Below are 25506 nucleotides of genomic sequence, written 5' to 3'. Positions count from 1 at the left end.
CTACTGTCTTCAATTTCCCCTGTGTTATTCTCAGGCCAGGCTGGTGATGTCTTTTTCTGAAGTCAAGCAAAATGAGCTTGTTTTTCTTTTGTTGAGAAGGTAAAGAATGGATTCTCAAAATCCTCAGGGAAAGCCTCTCCCAGTTTCTGTGTACGAGATGGAGGAAAATCACCACCCCAAACTAAAATGTAATTTAAAATGTAAAGATTCTTCATGAGCCCTTTGGCTTCAGCAGTTGCGGGGGTCCAGGAAATACCAAGCTTTTGGCACTCAACAAAAATCCCTCACCCCTCTTCTCTCCTTTCCGTCCCGTAAGCCAGAGTTCTCAAGGGCCCACTCTGCATGACCAAACACCGGAACCAAAGCACGGCTGGGACCGACCTCTCCTCTATTCCAGTAGGGAAAAGCCTCAATTTGAGCGAAATCCTGGGATGTGGAGCTAGACCTGCATTTGCCCTTCTTGTGCGCTCCTCAGAGGAGCCCAGGGCCACATTCTCGGGGGACGCGAGAAGACTCAGAGGAGGTCCCACCTCAGAACCCGTGTCTGTAAGGGCTTTTGTCTTTATAATGTCAGGAGATGCAATGGCCCCCAGATGAACCACTCCTCTCAGGGGGTCTTAAATAGAATGGGAGGTGGGTTCCCCTTTGGGAATCTGATGAAGGTCAGGGTCCTGCCTTGGGAAATGCACTCCAGTTCACACTGAAGGGTTGGCAGTCACTGGGAGATCTGGAAGTGTGGCCTGGGCTCTGTGTAAGGTTGGAGCTTCTGATGTGCTGGTTTTAGCTGTTGTGAGGCTGAGGCAGAGAGGTTGAGCACTGGCTCAGATGAATTCCGTGTCTCAGGCCTCCTTCTCTAGAACGAGGGTTAATCTTAGCTTTCTATGTCCAAGTTTGCAATCTGTAGATTGATTCTTACAGGCTCTCATTTCAACTACAAAAGCAAACTATAATTCCCAAACCATCATTTGGGGTTATTATTAGTATTGCTTTTGTATCTTTTTCTTATGAGCTACTTTTATTGTGGTAAATATGCATCGTACTTACCATTTTTAAGTGTACAGTTCCCTGGCATGAAGCACATTCCTACTGTGCAGCCATCACTGCTGACCATCTTGAGAACTTTTTTCATCTTCCCCACCCGAAGCTCTGTCCCCACTAAAAGAGAGCTCTCCCTCTCTTCCTCCCCACAGCCTTCAAATCTTGGTGGGTCATTCATTTTGCTTCAAGCTTTCGTGCTGCCAAACAGTGGCTTGACATGGGAGTAATGGTCACCATTTTCTTTCCTGGACCTGAATAACCTAATCTGTTTTATCAACAGGACTGTGCCTTCAAGACCACAGAGATGCTCTGACCTCAGGACGTGGTGCCCTGGACCACTGCTTGCTCCCGTTTCTGGCTTTATCATTCCCACTCGGCGCTGGCAGCTTATAATACTTCACAGATCGATCAGTTTAGGACCAAACTGACCCTGTGGCTGGATTTTGAAACAAGACAATTTAACTTGTGTCTGTTCCCTTTGGTGGTGATAGTCTCCTCGAGAGCTGGTCGAGTTGGCATCCTGTGTCAGTGCCAGGAGTCCTGGCCAAACCCTCAGCCTGCTTGGCTCAGTATCAAGGCTTGGGCTCTTGCATTCTAGGTGTAGTCGGGGCAGAGCTGCACATTTTGTAAAAGTCCAAGTGAACCAGAGAGGTCGCAGTTGGAGCACGTGGGGCTCTACCCTCCAGCCTTCCCTCATTTTTCCAGAAGAGGAAACTGGGACCCAGAAGGTGAAGCAGCTTGTCCACGGCGCTGGGACCACTGGTGCTGTGTCACCTGTCTGAGGACTGTGGCCCCTGAGACACAGTGTTCCCATGCTGTGCGTGCTGTGGAAACTCCAGAAGTGAAAAGTGGAATGACCGGTGGTCGTAGCACAACCCACTGTCCGTGCCAGGCTGTGGAGCTCAAAGTTTAGGTGTTCTGGCACTGTGGTTGGCATCAAGAACTGGCAGAAGGGATGAAAACCAATCTATGTGTTTTGTTACTTAAGTCACCAACAATATACTGCTTTCTGTTGAAGGTGGGTGGAGCTAAGCTCTGTACCCAAGGGCGTGGGTCACACCTGGGTCTCCTGGCACTGGGTGGGTGGAATGAGAAGCAGGGCCAGGTTAAGGTTAGGGTTAGGGTTACAGGGATATCATTTTATTCAGAACCCTGACCGCATAGGACTTTCACTTAGCCAAAATAAAAAAAACCCACTGAGATTTTATGATAGGTTCCATTATTCAAAAGATACACATCTATCTATCTATCTATCTTGTCAGTAACAGACAAAACCAGTGTGACACTAATTAAAAGATATATATGATTAGGAAAAAGATTAGGAAGAAATATACCCAAACCTAAATAGTGATTATCTCTCCAGGTGACTAACATTAAAGTAATACTTTTCTCTTTTCAGTCTCCTTTATAATAACTGTGATTACTATGATAATCAGTAACAGAAATGTAAATTCAAAAGTTATACAGGGATTAAAATATTTTTTTCCAATTCTACTTTCTTTTCTCTATTTGCTTTTACAAAGAATTGATATTTAGTAAATCTGCAGAGTTCTGAAACTACCACCATTATCTAATTCTATTTATTTATTAAATTTTTTTTTTTTGATATGTGCCATTTTAAAAGGGCTTCCCAGGTGGCTCAGTGATAAAGAATCCACTTGCCAGTGCAGGAGATGTGGGTTCTATCCCTGGGTCAGGAAGACCCCTGGAGAAGAAAATGGCAACCCACTCCAGTATTCTCGCCTGGGAAATCTTGTGGACAGAGGAACCTGGCGGGCTATATACAGTCCATGGGATTGCCAAAGAGTCGGATATGGTCCAGCAATTAAACAACATACAACTTTTAAAAAAGTATTTTTGAATTTGTTACAATATTGCTTCTGGTTTATGTTTTGGTTTTTTGGCTGAGAGGCATATGGGGTCTTAGCTCCATAACCAGGAACTGAACCTGCAGCCTCTTCAAGCGAAGGCAAAGTTTTATCCACTGGACCACCAGAAAAGTCCCCAAGTGATATCTCTGAGGCTCATCCATGTTATACCAGGAATCAGTACTTCATTCCTTTTTATAGCTGAATAACACTCTATTCTGTTGATCGGCCATGTTTTCTTTATCCATTCACTAGCTAATGGACATCTGGGTTGTTACTGCTTTTAGTCTGTTATGAACAGTGCTGCTATGAACACCTGCATTTGAGAGACCAGATTTTCATGCACTACAAGGTCCCTAGACTGGTAAGATCAGACCCCAGTGCATCTCCTCAAGAGAGTGCCCGTAGAAGAATAGGCTCCCTGGTCTTGCCGCAGTTGGCTGGGCTGGCTTCACGTGCAAAGAAGGTTGAATCTCAGCCAGAACGCCTGGAAGTGAGCTCTCAGAAGTGCAGGGAGGCAGTAGACTTTTCTAGTCTCTGGGCTAGAGGTGTGCAGCACGTGTCTTACACTGGGAATCATGCACCTAGGTGGTTCTGTATGGGGAATAGTGTGCAGAGTGAGGCTGCCTGCAATGCAGAATAACACGCATGAAGAGAAAGTGAGAGGAGAGAGAGACAGAAAGCTCGTTTCTGAGCTCCCCAGACTCAGGACTATTCTCTGTCATGTCCTAGTAGAATAAGTACTTGGTAGATTAAAAAAATATATTTATTATTATTATTATCTGTGGTAAAGGAAAGTGCAGTGTTTATTGGAAAGCACCACACAAGGAGAACGAGTGCCTCGTGCTCAAAAAGCCTGAACTCCCTGGGTTGAGTTTTGAATTAATTCAGGTTGATTTGAAAATTGTTCTTTCCATACTTACAATCATATCTGTTTGTATTTCCATAGGTTTCCCTCTATTCTGAGAACAGTGTCCTCCCTTCCCCTACCTGGGGGAGAAACAAGTGTGTATGTGGGATGGAGTATCTGTGGAACTCAGAGCAGGGAGTCCACTCCAGGGACCAGGAGGGAGACCTGAGCTGGGCGTCTCAAGGAAGCTTGAGGCCCAAATTCTGGGAGGAAAATTGGGAGGGTGGGCCAATTCATGGGGAACCACAGTTCACATGTGGCCCCTAAGTGAAGGCTGGGCGCCCTTGCTGGATTCTGAGGTGCGTTTGTTAGGGAAAGGTGAGTGGGGGGGGCAATCTACTCCCCCCAGTTCCCTCTGCACTTCTGGGCATCTGCTGAACCTTTGCTAAGTAGCTGTGAGCAAAGAAATGCCAGGTCTTTTATTTCATGTGAGCAGGGCTCTAAGCTACATTTACCTGTGCTCACAAGTGGGAGTGAGCCAGGACCCCTCTCTGCAGGGTCATCCTTCATATTACTCAGTTCAGCGCTATGTTCTATTTACTATGACTGCAGGATCACTGTTTTACAGGTCCACTTTTTTTTTTTTTTTTGGCATGTGCCCTGTAAGCCAAGAATCTTGTTGCTTTTTAATTCATAAGCATTTTTTTTTTGCAGTGTTAATAGAGATTTTGCCAATCTCATTTTATATTCTGAAAACATTTAGTAGTAAACCAATCAAAAATGTGGTAGACAATAGATTTGCAAACTACAGCGCCAGGTTTCCATGGTTAATACTTGATGTAGAACTGAGGCAATTATTCACATAATTCAGACTCAATTCTTTAGGAGGAGAAATAATTTGAAATCTGAAACTGTTTTTTAAAGAAAATTCCAGCATTTGGCTTTTTTGCTTCCATCTTACAGAAACCAAAGAAAAGGCAAAAATAGGGGAAGAATTGATTTGGAGACCGTTTCCAAACATGACAGTTTCATTTCATTCATTCAGGCCATAATTATTTATTGTGACTTTGCCCTGTGCCGGGTTGGCTAAGCACAAAAGTCAACCGTGCAGGGTGTCTGTTGTTGAAATACTAACCATGTGGCAGGAACAGATGTGTAAACTGATGCAAGATAAGACTGTAAGTGCAGGAAGAGGAGTGAGGATAAAATATCACGGGAGCTTATGACGTGGAGTAATTAACTGTCTGGGGATAGCTCAGAAGTCTCCATAAAAAGATGGCTGGAAACAAGAACAGTTCGTGAGGCTGGAGAAGCTTCTTCTAGGAGGAGGATATCCTGTGGCTAGAGGTTGTGGGAAGAAGCGGTCATAGACTTTTCAGCTGGATGTTGGCCTTGATGAAAGCCGGGGTGCTGGAGGCAGGGAGAGGAGAGGACTCGAGTGAGGAGGGAGGGCAGGGAGGAGCAGTTGGGAGGCCGAGGCAGTAACAAGGACCGATAGCGGGGGCTTAGGTGAGGGCTGTGGGGATGCGAGAGCAGAGGCTGGACAGGGAGTGAGACTGTACTGGCAGTGATGGGGAGGAGCGTCAGTGGGGATGGGGTTCTACTTGGGGACTGTGCAGGTGGTGATGCTATCACCCAAGCTGGGGAAGAGGGAGCACCAAGGAGGGTGAGCTAAGAGACCCCTTGGCAGCGTGAATTGAGCTGGCAGAGATGGGCATTTGCAGACAGCATTCTAATGCCCAAATCAGTTTTTTTTCCCCCAATGAATGTTTGAAAACACTGTGTTTAAGACGGTTGGTTTGACTGGTCAGCATGGAAATGTCCTTCTGTCAGGTAGATGAAGGTTAGCTTATCTCTCTCCATTCAGACAGGACAAGCTCCATGCATTGATGCCCATGGAGAAGGCAGCATTTTCTGGCTAATTTTCTGATTCAGAGCCCTCAGTAGAGGGCTCTGCAGCCCGTCCCTTCTCTAGAAAAATGTTCAGACCATCACTAGCATAGTCATCAGATGACACTTCATAGTTTGCTTGAGATACTGATGATTTTGTAATGATACATTTAGAAAAATCAGTCCATGACTCAGCTCAAGTAGGCTGACTTAAATATTTAAATTTCATAATATTTGAGGGCTTATAAGTCACCAGGAAGTTTGCATTCAGGATTTCCTGTCCTTGTAACAGCACAGCAGGGCAGGTGTTTATCTGCACCCTATAGGTGGGATGACAGGCTGAGCTGGCCCTCAGCTAAGCTGGGGTGCTGCTCCTTCTGAGGGGAGCAGAGCGCCAGGACCCCCTCTCTGTGGAGTGTATTTGCTGCTACACACGGCTCCGATCACAGCCCTTCTATTACCAGATCTCAAGAGTTCTTTTACTGGGCCATTTTGTCAGTGGCAAAATTGGAGCTCTTATTTTCAACATGATTGATATTTCACTGGTACTTGAAGTAACGAGGAATGATGGCTGGGTCTTCAATGTATTTTTTCTTCCTCAATTACTATAACAGCTGAGATAAGGGGTGTTAAACTGGCTTAATTGGGTTGCCATCATAACTAATGGCTTGATTTTATCCAAACTAGCATCTTTTAAGTAGAATTAATCTAAATAATTTTACTACATCCCCCACGCAGGCTTGGTTGATCTACAGAAAGCGAAAGACGATAAATGGGGGCATCATTTTGAAGTTCAGATTCCCCCGTCATCCCCGGTTTGGGTGCCATTGTTATCCAGTAGCTCAATGGTCATTTCACTTTTGGGGCCAAATTACTTTTTTTCTTTTTGAATCAATTTAAAAGTCCTTTGTACAGTATTTCAATTTTGATGGGCTGGCATTATCAAATCATCTATTATATAGGAGACTGAGGGAAAAAACAGGTTCAGTTCAGTTCAATCGCTCAGATGTGTCTGACTCTTTGCGACCCCATGAACTGCAGCACGCCAGGCCTCCCTGTCCATCACCAACTCCCGGAGTTCACTCAGACTCACATCCATCGAGTCCATGATGCCATCCAGCCATTTCATCCTCTGTCATCCCCTTCTCCTCCTGCCCCCAATCCCTCCCAGCATCAGAGTCTTTTCCAATGAGTCAACTCTTCTCATGAGGTGGCCAAAGTACTGTAGCTTCAGCTTTAGCATCATTCCTTCCAAAGAAATCCCAGGGCTGATCTCCTTTAGAATGGACTGGTTGGATCTCCTTGCAGTCCAAGGGACTCTCAAGAGTCTTCTCCAACACCACAGTTCAAAAGCATCAGTTCTTTGGTGCTCAGCCTTCTTCACAGTCCAAATCTCACATCCATACATGACCACAGGAAAAACCATAGCCTTGACTAGATGGACCTTAGTCGGCAAAGTAATGTTTCTACTTTTGAATATGCTATCTAGGACATGATAGATCTTAGCTCATGAAAAATCATGATCTTAGTCTATTCCATTTTAATTGTACAGCTGTTACCTTGGTTCTCTGTCTGTGTTTTCTTGGTTGCCCACAGCACATTTTTCACTGACAGACTCGAACATACTTTATACAAGTTGCTAAGTCATGAAAACATGCTGCTGAATTTAGCCATAATTGGGCTTGTTTTTTTCCCTTATTCTTTTAAATGAAAATAGATGGGGATGCAACACTTGATAATCATATAAAGACTTCATATGGATGCTAGAGATAGTATGTATTTCCTGGCTCAAACTATTTCATATGCACTGAGCCTTAGGAAGAACTAATGGGGATAATTTTTTCTTTAAACTCTCTGCATAAGCTGGGTGCTGGAGAGCATGGGCATTTGAACTTCTTGAAGCAAAATACTTGTCTTTGGCATTTGGAGTCACAGTTTAAGATCTTCTGAGAGTATAAGAGTCATTCAATAACAGTCATGCACTGAACCCTACCCAATTTCAGAAAAGAAGGAGGAGTGAAAGCTGAGGTTATAGGTGAGAAGGAGGCAGAAGGACCAGCCTGATGGAGTCCTGAGCAGAAGGCAGGGAGCCAAGAAGCAGTGGCTACCTCCACCTTTCCTGCCCAGGACAAGCCTCTTGCAGGGGTAGTTCCTGGACTCCGAGGAGAAATTGCTTGTGGCAGCTTTCAGCCCATGTAAGACAGTGAGACTCACATCCGACCTTTCTGGTGATTACCTGAGCAGCCGCGATAACCACCTGGGATTTGCCCAGTGCTAATTGCTGCAGCTTTGCCTCCTTGTTAGCACAGCCCCAGAGGGATGCCATCTGACTGCACTCCTGAATGCTCTCTCTCTGCATCTTGGTATTTTCCTTAACAGTTATTAATGTTCGTTTCCCCCCCTTTCTTAAGACAGGCCAGCAATTCTGTGTTTGTTAAGTCTTTAATGAAGGAGTTCCTGTACTCTGAAGGCACTGTCTTAACCTTTTCAGAAAATCTGGACCACATAAGGTAAATGACAATATCCATCTTTAAAGATAAAATGCTTGCCAACAGGAAAGGTCACACCTTATTAATCTATAGGATGAAAGGCTGTACTCTTCCAATCATTTATCTACAGCAGCCTGTTCTGCTTTAGCCAAACAAAAGTATTTCACTTATAAAAAACAAGGTTGTTGGGTAATTTATAGCTCATTAAAATTGTTATCAGTTTACGAAAACTGCCTTGTACATCCTTGAGCGTTCTGTGGGCTGCAACCTAGCCTCTATCTGTAGCCTCTGTCTGTGTCTTTTCCTCCTCAAATCATCTGTATCCCAGGCATTATCAATATTATTATGAAGTGCTATTCTAGAATCTACATAGACTCACACTGGAGCTGCAAGCAAACAGGTCCAAAGAGTTTTTAACTTCTGTTAAAAAGTTTTCTCTTTAACTCTTCTAAAACTTCTAAAAGTTTCTCTAAAACTCTTCTGTTAAAGCGTTTTTAACTCAGGATAGATTTGCAGCCTTGCTTCTGACTTTTTTTACATTCCTCCATTCTGATCTCACAGCTTCTAGTCTTAAGAGGTTCACAAAAGATTCTCGTTTGGTGCTGCCTTCCCATTGTTCTGAACGGAATGAGCAGAGCTTGTGTAGGAGCTATCACGGCATCACTTCTGCTTTTTGCTAAGTGTTACAGGACTGCAAACTATACACTTCGCCTCGTTCCCTCTGCAGGCATCCTGTCACTCCACTCTCCCGGCGCTACTGCCCCCTGCCGGCCAGCAGCTGGGGATTGTCCTTCCTTAGGATGACAAGATGCTGAGAGTCCAGCTCTAGGGTACCAGGTACTTAGAGAACACATGAACGGTTACAGTCTCCTGCAGAAGGCACAGGGGACCAGCGACACGCTTTCTGTGTAGTTATATATATATACACACACATATATATACACACACATATATATAATTTCTTAAGTTGTATTGAAATATAGAAACATTCATTTTCTATAATGATGCAGCTTGAAGAAACTGCAAAATCTGAACACACCCAGATAGTGAGTCCAATACATACAAGATTAAGAAACTCCTCTGGAGTTCCTTACAAAACTACCTATACGTATGATCCTGCAACCCCACTCTGGGCATATATGCAGAGAAAACCATAATTTGAAAAGATAAATGCACCTGGATGTTCACTGCAGTACTATTTACAATGGCCAGGACATGGAAGCAACCTAAAAGTCCGCCAGCAGATGAATGGATAAAGGAGATGTAATATATATACAATGAAATATTACTAAACCTTAAAAAAGAATGAAATAATGAATGAATTTGCAGCACCATGGATGAAACTAGAGATTGTCATACTAAGTGAATTAAATCAGACAAAGAAAGACAAGTATCATATGATATTGCTTATAAGTGGAATCTAAAAAAAAAAGATACAAATGAAATCATGTGCAAAACAGAAACAGACATAGAAAATGAATTTATGAGTACCAAAGAGGAAAGTGGGGAGAGGCATCAATGAGGACTTTGGGATTAATACGTACGCACTACCATATATAAAACAGATAAACAATAAGAACCTTCTATATAGGACAGGGAGATACACTCAGTATTTTGTAATGACCTATAAGGGAAAAGAATCTGTAAAAGAATATATATACTTTTTTATAGTTATATATATATAGTTATTTACAACACTGTGAATTAACTATACACTTCAGTTAAAAAAAAGTCCCTTAAGTAATGCTGAAGCAAGGGTTAGTTTGGCTTGTTCGACCTTCATATAAGTGGAATCATTCAGTATGTGATCTTCTGCTTCAGCCTTCTTTTTGCTCAATGTCGTTTGAGAGATCCATTCACTTGCTGTCAATAGCTGCACATCATTCATTCTCAGTGCTGTATAGACCCAACTGTGTGAATGTACCATTCATTTATTCTACATTTGTTAGGCATTTGGATAGTTTCCGATTTTGAGCTAGCATTAATAGTGCTGGCAGTTACACTCGGGTGTGTGGGTTTTGGTGAAGAGATGCATGTGTTTCTGGTGGGTGTATAGCAAGGCATGTGATTCCAGGTCACAGGGGATGCATACGGTCAGTGGCATTTGATACTTGCAGCTTCCCGAGTGGTTGTATCAGATCACACTTCTCCCAGCTGGACGGGAGAGTCCCAGTGATTTCACACCCTTGCCAACACTTGGCATTCCCCATCTTTTCAGTTCAGTCATTTTGTGGGTGTGCTGAGTTTTGAATGTGCTTGTATTTCCTTGATCAATTTGTATTTTAATATATATTTGCATAGCTTAATTTTTATTTCCTTGACGAGTGTTGAGCATCTCTTCATACAGTTACTGTTATTTGCATATCTTTTGTAGGGAATATCTGTTCAAGTCCCTTACCCATTCTTCTTTGCCTGGTGTCTTTTGCATACAGGTCCCCTGTAGCTTCAAAACATGGCAAATGCCTTAGAGAGAGAACGGCTGTGTGTTTAAGGTGCGTTTGCTTGCTTTGTTAGGTCTTTGTTTCAGTGAGACCCTGGGAGATTTCACTCTGCCCTTTAAAAGGCATTTATCTATAGCCATGTGCTTAAGGGCCCTCAGGTTTTCACTTTGCCACACCAGCCATATAGCGGTTACAAGTATTTCTCATTTATTTCTCTCCATCCTAGGGCTTGCCTGGGTCCAGCCTGATCCTTGCCCCAAATCTAAAATGGCCCCCAAGAGGAGAAAATGGCTAGGGGCCGTATACTCTTTTTAGAACATTTCTTTCCTTTTCTCTGTTTTTCTTAGTTGATTTAGGTGTCACTGCTTCTGCAGCTCTCTGACGCCTTTACAATGAAGACTTTTGTGATCTAGCCACATTTTTCTAGTTTTTGCAGTAGGGACATTGGGTCTACTATATCCTACCAGAAAGTTCCCACAGCCATGTATTTTATTGACATGTTTTGGCATAAATTCCTGAGGGACTCCATGTTTGTGCTGTGTTTAGTTGCTCAGTAGTATTTGACTCTTTAAGACCCCATGGACTGCAGTCCACCAGGTTCCTCTGTCCATGGGGATTCTCCAGCCAAGAATACTGGAGTGGGTTGCCATGCCTTCCTCCAGGGGATCTTCTCAAACCAGGGATTGAAGCCAGGTCTCCAGCATTGCAGGCGGATTCTTAACCAACTGAGGCACCAGGGAAGCCCAAGAATCCTGGAGTGGGTGGCCTATCCCTTCTTCAGGGGATCTTCCCAATCCAGGAATCAAACCAGGGTCTCCTGCATTGCAGGTGGATTCTTTATCAGCTGAGCTACCAGGGGAGGCCTTGACTCCTTGTTTGAAGAGAATCAATTTATTTTGCTTTAGCTTTCCTCATGACAAAAATTCATTATACTTTCATCCCATCAAATACACTGAATTTCTATAAAATTAAGAAAATAAAAATTCTTACTTTGTTTAACATTGAGACATCTGTTAGTACTATTAACTTTGATCTCACAGGTAAGTGTTGGTTATTCCTGGTGGAACATAATATCCAGAGATAAGGTTTTGGTGAGCAACAAGGAGACTTTAAACAAAAGTTTCTCTGATTTATGAGGTATTTTAAAATTTATTCTGTTTTTTTTGCTGTAAGTCTTTTGGGCCTTGTTCAAGATTATCATCTCTAGTGATGGCTCTATATAGTGATGCCAACCTGGTTTTTATTTACCACTCCATCTTCAGGGACATTTCTAAACTTTGGAAACATCTGTGATGCCAGATTTTGAATTTCCTTGCCTGATATTAGTGTTAATGGAGTTAGAGAAGAAATACATTTCAAACTGTATGTTCGTTGAGGTCTATTCTTTCCTTCCTATAACCCCACTGGGGTGGGACTGACATTTATTGAACATTCATCATGACTCTTGATGGGAACTGTAGAGGGCCCAGCGCTTCATCTTCTCCCAACAACCTTATAAGCAGAAGTCACCTTATTTTGTAGAAGTAGAAGCTGAATCTCAGAATCGATAAGCAGCTTGCCCAGTCACACCTGTCTCCGGCAAAAATTAACGTTTACTTCATTTCTAGGTTTTTTTTGGGATGATTAATTGCATAAAATATTCCAACTTCCTTCATGGTGTTCTTAGCTGAGAATTTTCTCTACATGTACAGATACATTTACATGGCTCTCGGAACTCTGAAATCATTTACTTCAGCTGATCCTCACTGACACCATTTGTTGGAACAGCATTTTAAACCTCCTTGGCTTGTTGTCTTCCACTGCTGATCCCTTCCTAGACTTGCTCCTTCCACAAAACATATCTGCTCTGATGGTGTCCGTCTCTCTTGCATGGTGAGTCACTGAGAAAAGCCTCCTGGCCTCTATTTCACCCTGCCTTGCAGCATCTCATGGGTCCATCTCAGCATCCACCCCACACAGACACCATGGTAACAGTCCTCTGAAACCAGTTCTGTTTCGGTTAATGGACTAATTTCTGACTAGAAACTTACTATCACCTTTCTCTGTTTCATGCTGAGTATGCGTTGTTTCCAAAGCCTTGTTTCTTACATCCAGATGTTTTCTGGATTCGCCCTTTCTAATTTGCTTCTGTTGCCACCAGGCTGTGTGATCCCTTTAACTAAGATACGCGTGATGGCTTTCAACGTGTTTTCCGGCTCTAGACTCAGCCCACCCAGACTACTTCCGCCGCTTCTCTTACCTTGATTTCTCCACGGCTCTCTAGGGCCTTCTTACCTCATGACTCATCATGACCTGACTGACTCTCCACACTGCCGTGGGGGTTGCCTTCCTAAAGTACAGTTATCCTGGAGGAATTTGAGAATCAAATCAAACTTCTTGGCATGGCCTATGGAGAACGACCTAATGTATGATCTGTTCCACAGAAACACGAGTGCCCGCTCAAAGTCTGGCATGTGATAGCAGCTGGGCATTCCGCACAAGATCCAGTTCCCTTATCTCTGTAAATATGGAGCCTCCAGTCACACTGAGCAACGTTTCAGGGTCTCACATATCCACCTTCTTTCAGGCTTCTAGCAGAACGCCTTGCCCTTTCTCAACTTATCCGTCATCACTCAGGTTAGAGATCCCCTCAACCAGGAAGCTCCCCATGACCACCTCTGAGACTGGATGGTCTGGTTAATTCCCGTAGGACAGCTGTGATGTTCTTCGGTTATCTGCTGCTTGCTAGTCTAACTCGCCGGGTAGCTCGTTAGCTCGCTGAGCGCAAGGACGATGTACTGTTCATCTCTGAGTCTCCGGGACCACACACAGGGTCTGGTCCAGCTCTCTGCTGACGAGCGTTCATGCGCTCTTTCATCACGTTGCTTTCCTCCTCAAGAGCATGTGGGTGCCTGCTTCCTCAGATGACTTGTCTTGAAGACGTTTTCCATATGCATCCAGATGAATTTCTCCACATTTACGCACAGGGGATATAACCCTTTTCTTACCTCCCGTGCCACACCCCCCTTTAGTTTTGATTCCACCGCTCTGTGGCCCCAGGTACCGCACCTCCGACCTTGCCACTTACCCCAATCCTCCCTGCCTTTGAAGGCCAGACTCTAAGGTGGACTCACTGTGGAGCCCACTCTGCCTACTGTGAGCCACACCGATCGCTCACTTCTCAGATGTGCCCTCCTATCTGGTGTGCATAGAAGCATCCAGCCTCTGAGAAGTCTCAGTTCACGCATTATAGGGGAATGAAGGCACATATAAAGAACCCTATACCTATCTATCTCAGTGTACTTACAGGACTCAGAACTGAGTCTTTAGCTATGAACAGCTGGCTTCGAGGAATTACAGGGAGAGTGAAACTTCTTGTGTGACTGACACAGTAGACATCTCAGCTTAATATACTTGAAAATGAATTCTTATCCCCCTCATCTCAACCAGTAGCAAATCCTGTTAGCATTGCATCTGAAATCTACAGACTGTCTCCAGAATCTGACCCCTTCTCATCCCCTCCTCTATTAGTGGTCCAAGCCACCATCTTCCCTAGACTGTCCTCAGTTTTCCTAAGAGGTGTCCCTACTTCGGTCTTATTTCCTTGTCTCAACAGAGCAGCAGAAGGATCGTGGCACTTGGCAATGGTGTCCATTTCACACAAAGTAGAAGCCAAGGGTCATACAGGGGCCCACGCGACCCTGCATGATCCGCATCCTGGACCACCGCCCTCTTTGCTCTGGCCCCCAGCCTCCTTGCTCCTCCCTGAGATCGCTTCAGGGGTCCCATCCCCACTTCCTTCATGTTTTGACTCAGACGCCACTTCTTCAGCGAGCCTCTCAGGGCTGTCTAGTCGAAACTATAGCATCCTTTTGTTTGCTATCTCTTCTTGCTGTTTCCCTGTTTCATACATAAACAGTATTCCTTTTTTTCCCCCAAAGCACATCATCTATTTTAGTCAGGTTCCTTCCTTTCTCCATGAGTGTGCCGGCTGCACGAGGACAATGATCTTTGTTTGTTCACGACTCTCTCTCCAGTGTCTGGAACAGAGTCTGGCTTGTGGATATCGTATCATTAGCTTCTGAATGAACAGGAATTGTTCCGTGATTACGAAGGTACTAGCTGAGGGGACTTGATGTCTTTCTGTGGTGTATATCATAAGAGGAACAAAGCTGCGGGGACAGTTCAATCATTAGGATCCGTGATGTCCCCTGGGATGTTCTTTCAACTTGCATTAGGGAAAAGAACTGTCCCTGTAGATGAGAACAGGAGCCAGGATGAAGGACATCAGCTTGGCTTCCGAGCCTAGAGCCTGCCAGAGCGGAACAGGGTGAGCTCGCTGCTCTGACCTCTGTCTAGACAAAGAGCCGAGGATCCCAGGACTTGGGCGTTTCACTGATTCGCTGTGTGTTTATGCACTTTGCTTCTCTGCCCTCACACATTTCTGTTCTTACCAAGAACACCTCTAGGCCTAACAGAAGAATTGTAAAAGTGTAAAGATATATTTAGAACTGAAAAGTACAGACTTATTGGAATTAAAAAAATTGCTCACCACTGTCAATTGCCAGGAACAGGGCAGTATAGACGCTGTTGTGGACGAATGGGGACTCGCGGTCCAGCACTGCAGTGGTGTCCACAGTCCCGTTGATGGGGTTGATATTCAGCCAGCCTGCTGGATCCTTGTAAACAGAATACCTGAAAGAAAAAATCCCCAAACAATGACACATTATATTCAAAATAGGTTCAAAAAATGTTCACAGAGTGCTGGGCACAAGCTCCCATGCTAGCTGCCAGATAATTTTTAATACAAATCCAAAAACATCATTAGAGTGCAGTTGTTCATCCAGAAAGTAATGACTGACCATTAACTCTGGGCAGTCTCTGTGCTGTACACGCACCTCCTGTATTCCTTGTGACGAGCCAGGAAGGAAGGAGCTCGTGTCTGCCCAGCTCTCACAGTGGCAGGGTTCACAGCCTGTCTCCTGAGTTCAAGTCCAGTTACCTCCCCCCGCCCACCTTTTACAGCGTGGATGCATCTTGTACGCAGACCAGCTGGGAGAAGCACTGTCATGAAGGTATGGGCAGGGCACACGGATGCCTGGGAGAAAAAGGAATTATCTGTGATGGAGGGTAACCATGGGGTCCTCTCAGAGGATGCACCATCTGAACTGAGACAGATGGAATGGGGGGATGCTGTCAGGGAAGGGGGGATGCTGTCAGGGAAGGGGGGGATGCTGTCACAGAATGAGAGGACAGACACGTCGGGGAAAGAAGAATATTAATTAACATGGAACAGAGAGAGGCACTGAAATTTTAGTTTCACAGTAGCAAGGATATCTGTTTACTGTGAGGACCCCATCTCCTGGAACACTGCTTAGCACGTACACGACACTCAATAGATAGTTGTTGAATGAATAGATATTTAGGGACCGGAAGGTAGATGGTTGTGGCTGGAACATAGCTTCTCCAGGGGAAACTGAAAGGAAATGAATTTGGAGGGACAAAGTACAAAGAACCTGAATCATTTAAGGGGTTTGAATTCAAGATACACAGGAAACCATCAAAGAATTTTAAAATGTTCTATACACATTACTTTATTTAAAACAGATAATCAACAAGGGCCTATTGTATAGAACAGGGAACTCTGCTCAATGTTTGTAATCACCTAAATGGGAAAAAAAAATTGGGAAAAGAACAGACGCATGCATATATATCACTGAAGCGCTTTGTGGTGCGCCTGAGACTAACATGACATTGTTAATCAACTATGCTCCAGTATAAAATAAAAATGTAAAAGAATGTTCTTATTCTTTTTGAGGCTGTTATAAAAGTAACACATGCTCATTGTAAGAAGTTCAAGCAATAGAAAGGTACAATAAGTAAGAAATGAGAGTCTTGTCTTATTTGTCTTTGAATGAGAGTCTAGTCTTTGACCTGGGCGGCTGGGCAACTAAGAGGGTGCTAGCTGCTATAGACCTTATGACTGTCTTATCTTTTCTATTATTAAACTACAGGCTGTAGATTTCTTAGTTTTCCCTGAACTTTGGCCGTTTTAAACCAACTTGTATATTAAAAAAAAAAAAAAAAACTTAAGTAGGATATTTTTTTTTTAAATTTAGCACTTTGACTTTTTGCCAAGGAAAACAGTAAATATTATTCCAGTGGGAAAGCAAACCAAATCAAAACAAAAACAACTCCACCTCCTCACCCCCCACAAAACACACACCTGGAGAGATAAATGCCTTTGCCAAGGTCAACGGCTAGTGTGCAGCAATGTTGGGATTTGAACTGTGAGCCAAGGCCCTGCCCTTAACCTCCACACAAGCTCTGCCCAATTGCACATGTGGTCAGCATCACCGGGGAGTTAAAGGTATAGACTTCGGAGTGAAGAAGACTCGGGTTCTCTGTGAGCCCATTTCCTCCTCTGTTAGGTGGGATGATCCCAGTGGCCTTAGTGGTGGCTGTGAGGGTCAAGCGAGGCCTGACTCCAGTGTGCCAGTGTGTGCACACTGTGCGCTGCTGTGTGTGCCAGCGGCCACTGGGCCAGGCCCAGTGCGCTCTCTGGATGTGACCCACTGCATCCCCCGGAGTGTTCTGGAAATGAAAGAGTGACGGGGAACAGATGGAGAAAATGAACAAGGCTAGCGGAGGTTTTCTCACCACTCTCAATGCCTCAGTTATCATTTCCATATTTCTTCAAAACAGAAGAAATGTATATATTACTCCTGAGAGTGAACTGCTTTAAAAACATCCGCCTTTCAGTTTGATAGTAATTTCCACTTCCACTTGGCAAGATGCTATCTGCTAAGACCCATCTGAAATGTGTCCTCTGCCTGCCTCCCACCGCCCCCCCCAACTGCTTTGAGTCCCCCGGCTAGAAGGGTTAGTCACTCCATCCTCTCGTCCTTGCTGGGCACACACGTGGATGAAAATGCCTGTCAGTGGCGTATGGGCCCTCATAGGTCTGCCCCTTCCGCAGTTTCTCAAGGCCTTCATTTTCTCAATGTCAGGATGAGGTTTGAGTTGGCTGTGTTACTGCTTGCTGTACCTGGCTTTCTGCTCACCATGCACAGTGGGCGCCACAGTGACTTCTGTGTGTCACAGCAACCTGATGAAGTGGGTGTCATCCCTCTCTGACGATGAGATAACCCAGACTCAGAGAGGCTTAGCCACTTGCCCAAAGCGGCACAGCTAAGAAGCAGCCGAGATGGAACGCAGCACGGGTGTGCCAGGTGCCAGGCACGGGAGCCTAACCAGGACACAGTGTGTCCATGCCCAGGACCAGGCACTGGCCGCTCCGCATTCCCTGGTGGGGTGGAGCGGCTGCCTGTTGGATGTTACTTCATTCTTTCTTTTTCGGTTGGAACATCAAGCAAATGGAAAACACGAAGAATGGCGACATTTGTTTCCCATCTTACTGGGTAACAAGTTCATGGTTGACCCAGGAGTGAATTGCGGTGCTTCAATCTATCTGAAATCATGAAAACTATAAATGGACTGTACTTTGTTCCGTGATTACTTAACTCAGAGTTTAGATTATAAATAAAACCTGAATTAAGTAATCTAGCGCGCCACGTTGGCTAAGAACGCCCTTTTATTCTCCTGTCTTTGTTTGCGGTCCTCTGTTGCCACAGTTCTGCACTATAATCAGCATGCTGGCTTCTTGTGTAGGGAAGAGTTATACTGAATAAAAAGCTTACAGAGGCTGGTTGATTGGAAGCTGTCCCCCGAGAACAATGACCAGTGGTTTAGGTCTGTACCTACCGCATTCCCAGTGAAATCAAGAGCTTGAATGTTTTTACAGGATAATACCCCACTATTTTATTTTCTTTGAAAAATAACCAGGTCTGGGAGCTTGCCTGGTGGCTCTGTGAGAAAGAATCCACCTGCTAATGTAGGAGACACGAGTTTGATGCCTGGTCCCGGAAGACCCCACGTGCTGAGGAGCCAGGACCCCGTGTACCCCAGCTCTGGAGCCTGTGCTCGGGAGCCTGGGGGCTGCAACCACTGAGGCCCTCTCACCCTCTGGCCCACGCTCCACAACGAGAGAAGCCACCGCAACGAGAAGCCTGAGCGCCACAACCAGGGTAGCGCCCGCTCGCCGCAACTAGAGAAGAGCCCGCGTAGCAGTAAGACCAAGCACAGCCAAGACTGAGTCAATAAATAAGAAATTATGTACATATGAAAAAGCAACCAGGTCTCCACCGCCGTGCTGTTTAATTGCATGCCTGCTGGGCCCCTCGTCCTCCTCTGTTAGTTTGATGGACTTTCTCTGTTGCCTCTTCCCACCGAGATGTTGGGGAGGTCTGCCTGGACCCCAGATCTCCTGGATGTCCCTCTTTCTGCGTCTACTCAGGTTTGCAGCCATGGAGAGGGCAGGGTGGGGTCATCCCATTTACTGAGAATTCCCGAGTGCCCAGTGATGTTTACCCTGAACCCACGGCCTCCAAACTCAGAGCTTGTGGAAGCCCTTCGAGGTAGCTGTGCCCCTCCCCAGCCCTGGAGGGTCTACCCCCGAGGGGACGAAAGCCCAGCGCTCGTCACCCAGCCTGCCCTCCTACCTCCTGGCCGACGAGCCTTTGAGACTGACTGGCCAGGCACTCTATGTACGTTTCTGCATTTTCAAAGCTGTCTCTTTAATAACCTTTTGGCGCAAGAATACTGGTGTGCAAGACATTTTCTGTGCTTCTAGGCCTGAAAAATGCACATGCCTTATTAAATTGGAATTTCCAGGCAATTTGTCTGTGATGTGAACTTTGCTTGTTGTAAGGGAAGAAAAATCAAATTAAAAAACAAGACGACTTTCAGCCTGTGTGTAGCTTCACAGGAGCTGCTCGTGAGCTTGCCAAGGCTTGGCCTCTTCCAGGTATCAGTGTCAAAGACACAGGCCAGGCTGATTGGTAGATCAGGCCAGTGGGGAGGCGGGGTGGGGGGCATCTAACCACGCTCCAGGCCTGCATCGTCCTAGGAAGCGGGCTCACTGTTGGCAGGGCCCTGGCAGAGCAGGAAAGGAAGCTGCCAGGCCAGAGGACTTCCAAGCCAGAGGCCCAGCTCTCTGGGGGGCCTCAGCACTGGTAGGAAAGAGAGAGAGACTTTGACAGGACCACTCTGCAGGCTTCCTGGCTTCACTTCCACCGCACTGAGAATGCACATTTGTCCTCAATGGCATCTGGTCCCATCACTTCATGGGAAATCGATGGGGAAACGGTGGAAACAGTGTCAGACTTTATTTTGTTGGGCTCCAAAATAACCGCAGATGGTGACTGCAGCCATGGAATTAAAAGACGCTTACTTCTTGGAAGGAAAGTTATGACCAACCTAGATAGCATATTCAAAAGCAGAGACATTACTTTGCCGACTAAGGTCTGTCTAGTCAAGGCTATGGTTTTTCCAGTGGTCATGTATGGATGTGAGAGTTGGACTGTGAAGAAGGCTGAGCGCCGAAGAATTGGTGCTTTTGAACTGTGGTGTTGCAGAAGACTCTTGAGAGTCTGTTGGACTGCAAGGAGATCCAACCAGTCCATCCTAAAGGAGATCAGCCCTGGGATTTCTTTGGAAGGACTGATGCTAAAGCTGAAACTCCAATACTTTGGCCACCTGATGCAAAGAGTTGACTCGTTGGAAAAGACTCTGATGTTGGGAGGGACTGGGAGCAGGAGGAGAAGGGGACAACAGAGGATGAGATGGCTGGATGGCATCACCGACTCGATGGACATGAGTTTGAGTGAACTCTGGGAGTTGGTGATGGACAGGGAGGCCTGGCGTGCTGCAGTTCAAGGGGTCGCTAAAAGTCGGACATGACTGAGAGACTGAACTGAACTGACTTATCCTCCAATTAAAATAAATAAATTAGTTTAAAAATTTTGCAAAGTAATATAGCTCCTCACTTAATTCCAGCCCAATGGGCCCCCTACATTAAATGAAATATCTGCTTGGGTGATTCAAATCAACCATTTTATTTGTAAACAGAACTGGAGAGAATTCCTGGCAGAAGGCAGAGAATTCCTGGCAGTGTTCTGGTGTAGCTCATATAGCTGTGGCTCTGAATATGTACTTCACGTCTCCTGACAAAGCACATGGAGGAGACTGGAGGACAGGTGGTCCCAGAGTCCAGGCTCAGGTACACAACACAGGCTGGCACAGGGTTCCTGGAGTGATGGGGATGGCGCTCTGTCCTGCTCCACAGGGATCAGGGCCCAGGAAGGCGATCTCAGTAATAGGAAGGATGTTCCCTGAATGGCGAGATGCCACAAAGGGAAAACGCAGACAGAAAGAGCTGCCCGGTGAGTGGCCTAGGCAGGACCTCTTAGAGTTGGGGAGATGGAGGTAGAGCTTGCCCAGCTTAGCGTGAGGCGATGACCTTCCATGAGGACAAGGGGAAGAGCTCCCGACACCTGTAGGCTCTTCCCTGGACTGCCCTCCCAGGCATCCAAGAGCCCCTGGTGGAGTCCTGAGGTCCTCCTGCATGAGGTGCTACCAGATTACAATTCTACCATCACACTCTCCTGGCAGTTGCCATCTTGCGATGGCACATGGACCAAAGCTTTGTCGGTTCCTTACAGACATTCTGATCCTTGTTGTTGTTCAGTAGCTCATTCATGTCCGACTCTTTGTGACCTCCGTGGACTGCAGCACACCAGGCCTCCCTGTCCATCACCAACTCCCAGAGCTTGCTCAAACTCATGTCCATTGAGTCTGTGATGCCATCCAACCATCTCATCCTCTGTTGTCCCCTTCTCCTTCCGCCTTCAATCTTTCCCAGCATCCGGGTCTTTTCCAATGAGTCGACTCTTTGCATCAGGTGGCCCAAGTATTGGAGCATTGGCTTCAGCGTCAGTACTTCCAATGAATATTCAGGACTGGTCTCCTTTAGGATGGACTGGTTGGATCCTCTTGCAGTCCAAGGGACCCTCAAGAGTCTTCTCCAACACCACAGTTCAAAAGCAGCAATTCTTTGGCGCTCAGTCTTCTTTATGGTCCAACTCTCACATCCATGCATGACCACTGGAAAAACCATAGCTTTGACCAGATGGACCTTTGTTGGCAAAGTAATGTCTCTGCTTTTTAATATGCCGTCTAGTTTGGTCATAGCTTTTCTTCTAAGGAGCAAGAGTCTTTTAATTTCATGGCTGCAGTCACCATCTGCAGTGATTTTGGAGCCCAAGAAAATAAAGTCTGTCACTGTTTCCGTTGCTTCCCCATATATTTGCCATGAAGTGATGGGATCGGATGCCATGATTTTAGTTATTTGAATGTTGAGTTTTAAGCCAGCTTTTTCACTCTCCTTTTTTACTTTCACTGATAGACTCTTTAGTTCCTCTTCACTTTCTGCCATAAAGATGGTGTCATCTGCATATCTGAGGTTATTGATATTTCTTCCATCGCTCTTGATTCCAGCTTATGCTGGACTACCCTGATGACAAACAACGCGCAGCCCACCCCAGGAGCTCCCTTCCCACCCTTCAGTGGACCCAGGTGGGCTTGCTGTGAGTCCACTATCTGCTCTGTCATAGGAAGCAGGTGGTGAGATCATTAGCAAGTATCTTCTGCGTGGACCACTGCGGTGCTTGACTCTTTGCTTCTGTTCTGCTTGCTACTGTCAGTTCTTCAAAGAGCAGCCAATTGAACATTCACCATTTTCTTTTTCAGAAATGTTTCCTTATTTATTTTGGCTGTGCTGGGTCTTTGCTGCTGCGCACAGGCTTTCTCAATTGCAGAGGGCAGGGCCTTCTCTCTGGTGGCAGTGTTCAGGCTTCTCTTGTGAAGCACGGGCTCGAGGGCCCTCGGGCTTCACCAGTTGTGGGGCAAGGGCTCCGTTGCTCTGTGTCATGTGGAATCTTCCCAGACCAGGGGTTGAACCCCTGCCTCTTGCATTGCAAGGCAGATTCTTAATCACTGGATCACCAGGGAAGCCCCCAAATTCACCATTTTCAATTTGTATCTCATATGAGTGAGTTCCTGCTGGGAACCCTCCAATAACTTCCCACTGGGCACAGAATAAAATTCAAACTCCTGATCATGTCTTGCAGGCTTTGCCTAACTCTCTACCCTCCTTTCATCTGTCTCATTCGCCTGTGTGTCTGGTGCCTAGAAGGGTGCCTGGCACACTCGGAGCAGGCACTCAGGGGTTGGATGGTTGGATGAATGAATGAAAGAACAAGCCTTCTTCAACATGGTTTGACTGACCCAGGCCTGAGCTCCCATGACACTCTGGGAGACTTTAGGTGACCAACTTGAAACGAAGCAGCCTGTCTTTCTTTGGTTTCCAGGACAGAGGCTGGATTTCTTCTGGGCTCTGCAGGCATGTAGATGTGCTAGTCCAGGGTCCTGTGGGTCGTGAGAACCCCCCACCCCACCCGGCCCATGATTATCCAACTTTACTAACATTTATTAGTGTTAATAATAAGTAATACTTATTAGAAGGCCAAAAAGCAAAATAAAACCAAGTAGTCTTGGTGTTTCAGAGTGAGATGGATCAAGCCCCCAGCGGCGTGTGGCCACACTGGGGGCCTCTCCTCCCAGGGTGCAGCCTGCAGGTCGAGTTCCATGTCTGTTGGTCAAAGGGATGGCGTGGTGGTGTCTGCGCCAGGTGCTGTTTCCAGGCTGGGTTGTCTTGAAGAAACATGCTCTCTGGGAGAGCAAACCCGGATGTCAGAAGACCAGTAAGGCAAAGCTAATCCCCACTGCAGTTGTTCTCAGACTTTATTTTTATTGGGTGGTTAATTGACAGGTCATGCCTCTGCTCAGCACCTGAATGTTTCAGCTCAGCTCAGACCAAGTCGAGAAGAGGTGTTGGCGCTTTTGAGAAGTTGGTGAGCGAGGTTGTGGCAGAGACTGCAGTGGGATAGAAGGATGGCAGAGACCGGCTTCATGCCTTGCAGGTCAGTGAGCACCACCTGGCAAGCTGCCACTGAGGAGATTCCTACCAGTGCCTGCTTAGGGGACAGGCCTTCTCCCTCTGCTGGAGGCCAGGCGACGAGTGATCCCAGACACTGTTTCTTACCGAGGCTGGGCTGTGGGAGACCCACATGGTTCTGGGGAGGAGCTGAGAGGGTCTGGGCTTCATGCGGAGAGACCTGGCTCAGAGCACATCTCCACCTACCTTGGCCTGGCCCGTGGTCTAGAGGAGCCGTCCTCTAACAGGTGACTCTGTTGGCCCCCATGAGGGAAGCTCTGGGCCTCCAATGCCCAGCCTGGGCACTGATGCCCTACATTTTTGGAAGGCCTGCTAGGAGCCCAGAGGTCTGCTGGGGATGGGGGAGACTGTAGTGAGCAGAGCAGGAAGCTCCCGCCCTGAGGAAGACTTTCACTAAGGGGGTTCATCCCTGGACACTGTACTTGGCACATGACAGGGGGAGTGCTCAGAGGAGGGGCTGTCTTCCTCCCTTCCCAAGTGCAGGGCTCTGTCATGTGTCCATTGCAGGCCTTAGTCAAGGATGGGTGGGCGAATGAGCAAACACCAGTGTGTGAAAAGTGAATAGGAAGCAAATAGGTGCAGAATTCTGAGGAGTTGGTGTCCCGGGATTTGCAGGGTGTGTGAAGACGGCCGTGCACCTGGTCCATGATGGACGATGGGTAGTGCCCCGACGGGGTCAGCTGTGTGGAGTCACAGAGCTGCTGACAAGGGGGACGACACATCTTGGGCCTCTGAGCCTCCCACTGCCGGGGCCGCCAGCTGTTTCCACGTTCGTGCCTTCCCAGATCTGAAGCCTGTAGACCTCCACCCTCTCTGCCTTCATTTTAGCCACTGGTTTCCACTGGGAACTTTGTCCCCAGCTCTCTGCTTGGCTGGCTCCTTGCTACTCTTCAGACCTGAGTTCACATGCCACCTCCTCCCTCCCAGCCCATTTCAGGGGCCACTCCCAGGGGCTCCCCAGTCCATCACGCTGTTTCCTCTCCTACAGGCTATATGCTGCACTCAGCTAACACGGTTAAGCATTGATTTACTTGCTCACTGCCCATCTCCCCGCTGGAATATAAGTTCTACAAGAGGACAAAGGCTAGTTAGGGTCCAGCTAGCAGTGCAAGTTTAGGAACTGTTTACTGAGTCAGTATGGATGCACTGAGGCAGAATATAAGGAGAGTAGTCAGCCTGTCTGAAACATTTACTTTGAGCCTTGTTTTATGTCAAAAGCAATATTTACAATGGACATTTCTCAAGGGTCTGCTGCAGCATTTAAAATTTCCCATGACCCTCTGAGATAGTCCGTAGGAGACACTTCTACTCATTTTACACGTTTTCCTGTCTGAATTCTAGAAAATGAGAACTTTATGCTTTCTGGACGAATCAACCTCTTCTAAGCTGACTTCCCAAAAGAATCAAAGAAGGCCCAGGTAATTCTTTGCACTTGTTCTGATTGTTTGAATGTTTAAAAGAACATCACTAGTTTGCATTCCCACCAACAGTGTAGGAGGGTTCTCTTTTCTCCACACCCTGTCCAGCATTTGTTGCTTGTAGACTTTTGGTTTGATGCAGGATACAGGATGCTTGAGGCTGGTGCACTGGGCTGACCCAGAGAGATGGTATGGGGAGGGAGGTGGGAGGGGGGTTCAGGATTGGGAACACGTGTACACCGTGGCAGATTCATGTTGATGTATGGCAAAACCAATACAGTATTGTAAAGTAAAATAAAGTAAAATTAAAAAAGAAAAGAAGTGAAAAAAATAAAAGAACATCACAAAAGCTTTTTGAGTCTGAACTTTTTCATCTAATTGTGATTAAAAGAACATCTTGGTTTAGCCAAGCAGGAAGCTTTGTCTCCAACCTTGCCAGTTCAAAACAACATTCTTAGAAGGAATGAAAATCCCTTAAAACTCTGTATCCTTTGATCTAGAAATTCCTTTGCCAACAATTTAGCCAAAAAACAGTAAGGGAGCAATTTCTAAAATTTGGGAATGCTGGGTTAATAAAATCAAAGCTTGCCCCTCCTTTGCAGGACTTCTCAGAGCCT

At 46.1% G+C, this 25506-nt stretch overlaps 1 protein-coding gene across 1 annotated transcript in view; it reads right to left on the bottom strand.

Moving 5' to 3' along the window:
- CDH13 (cadherin 13) overlaps positions 1 to 25506 on the bottom strand; it is a 1024384-nt gene that overhangs the window by 16798 nt on the left and 982080 nt on the right. Inside the window, exon 11 of the mRNA XM_052655824.1 lies at positions 15108 to 15250. Within this exon, the coding sequence (XP_052511784.1) occupies positions 15108 to 15250 (143 nt within the window). The remainder of the gene's footprint in view (positions 1 to 15107; positions 15251 to 25506) is intronic.

Source organism: Budorcas taxicolor, chromosome 18 (genome assembly GCF_023091745.1).
Source record: "Budorcas taxicolor isolate Tak-1 chromosome 18, Takin1.1, whole genome shotgun sequence".
Classification (NCBI taxonomy): Eukaryota; Metazoa; Chordata; class Mammalia; order Artiodactyla; family Bovidae; genus Budorcas; species Budorcas taxicolor.
This window is presented reverse-complemented; position numbering and strand designations above follow the sequence as displayed.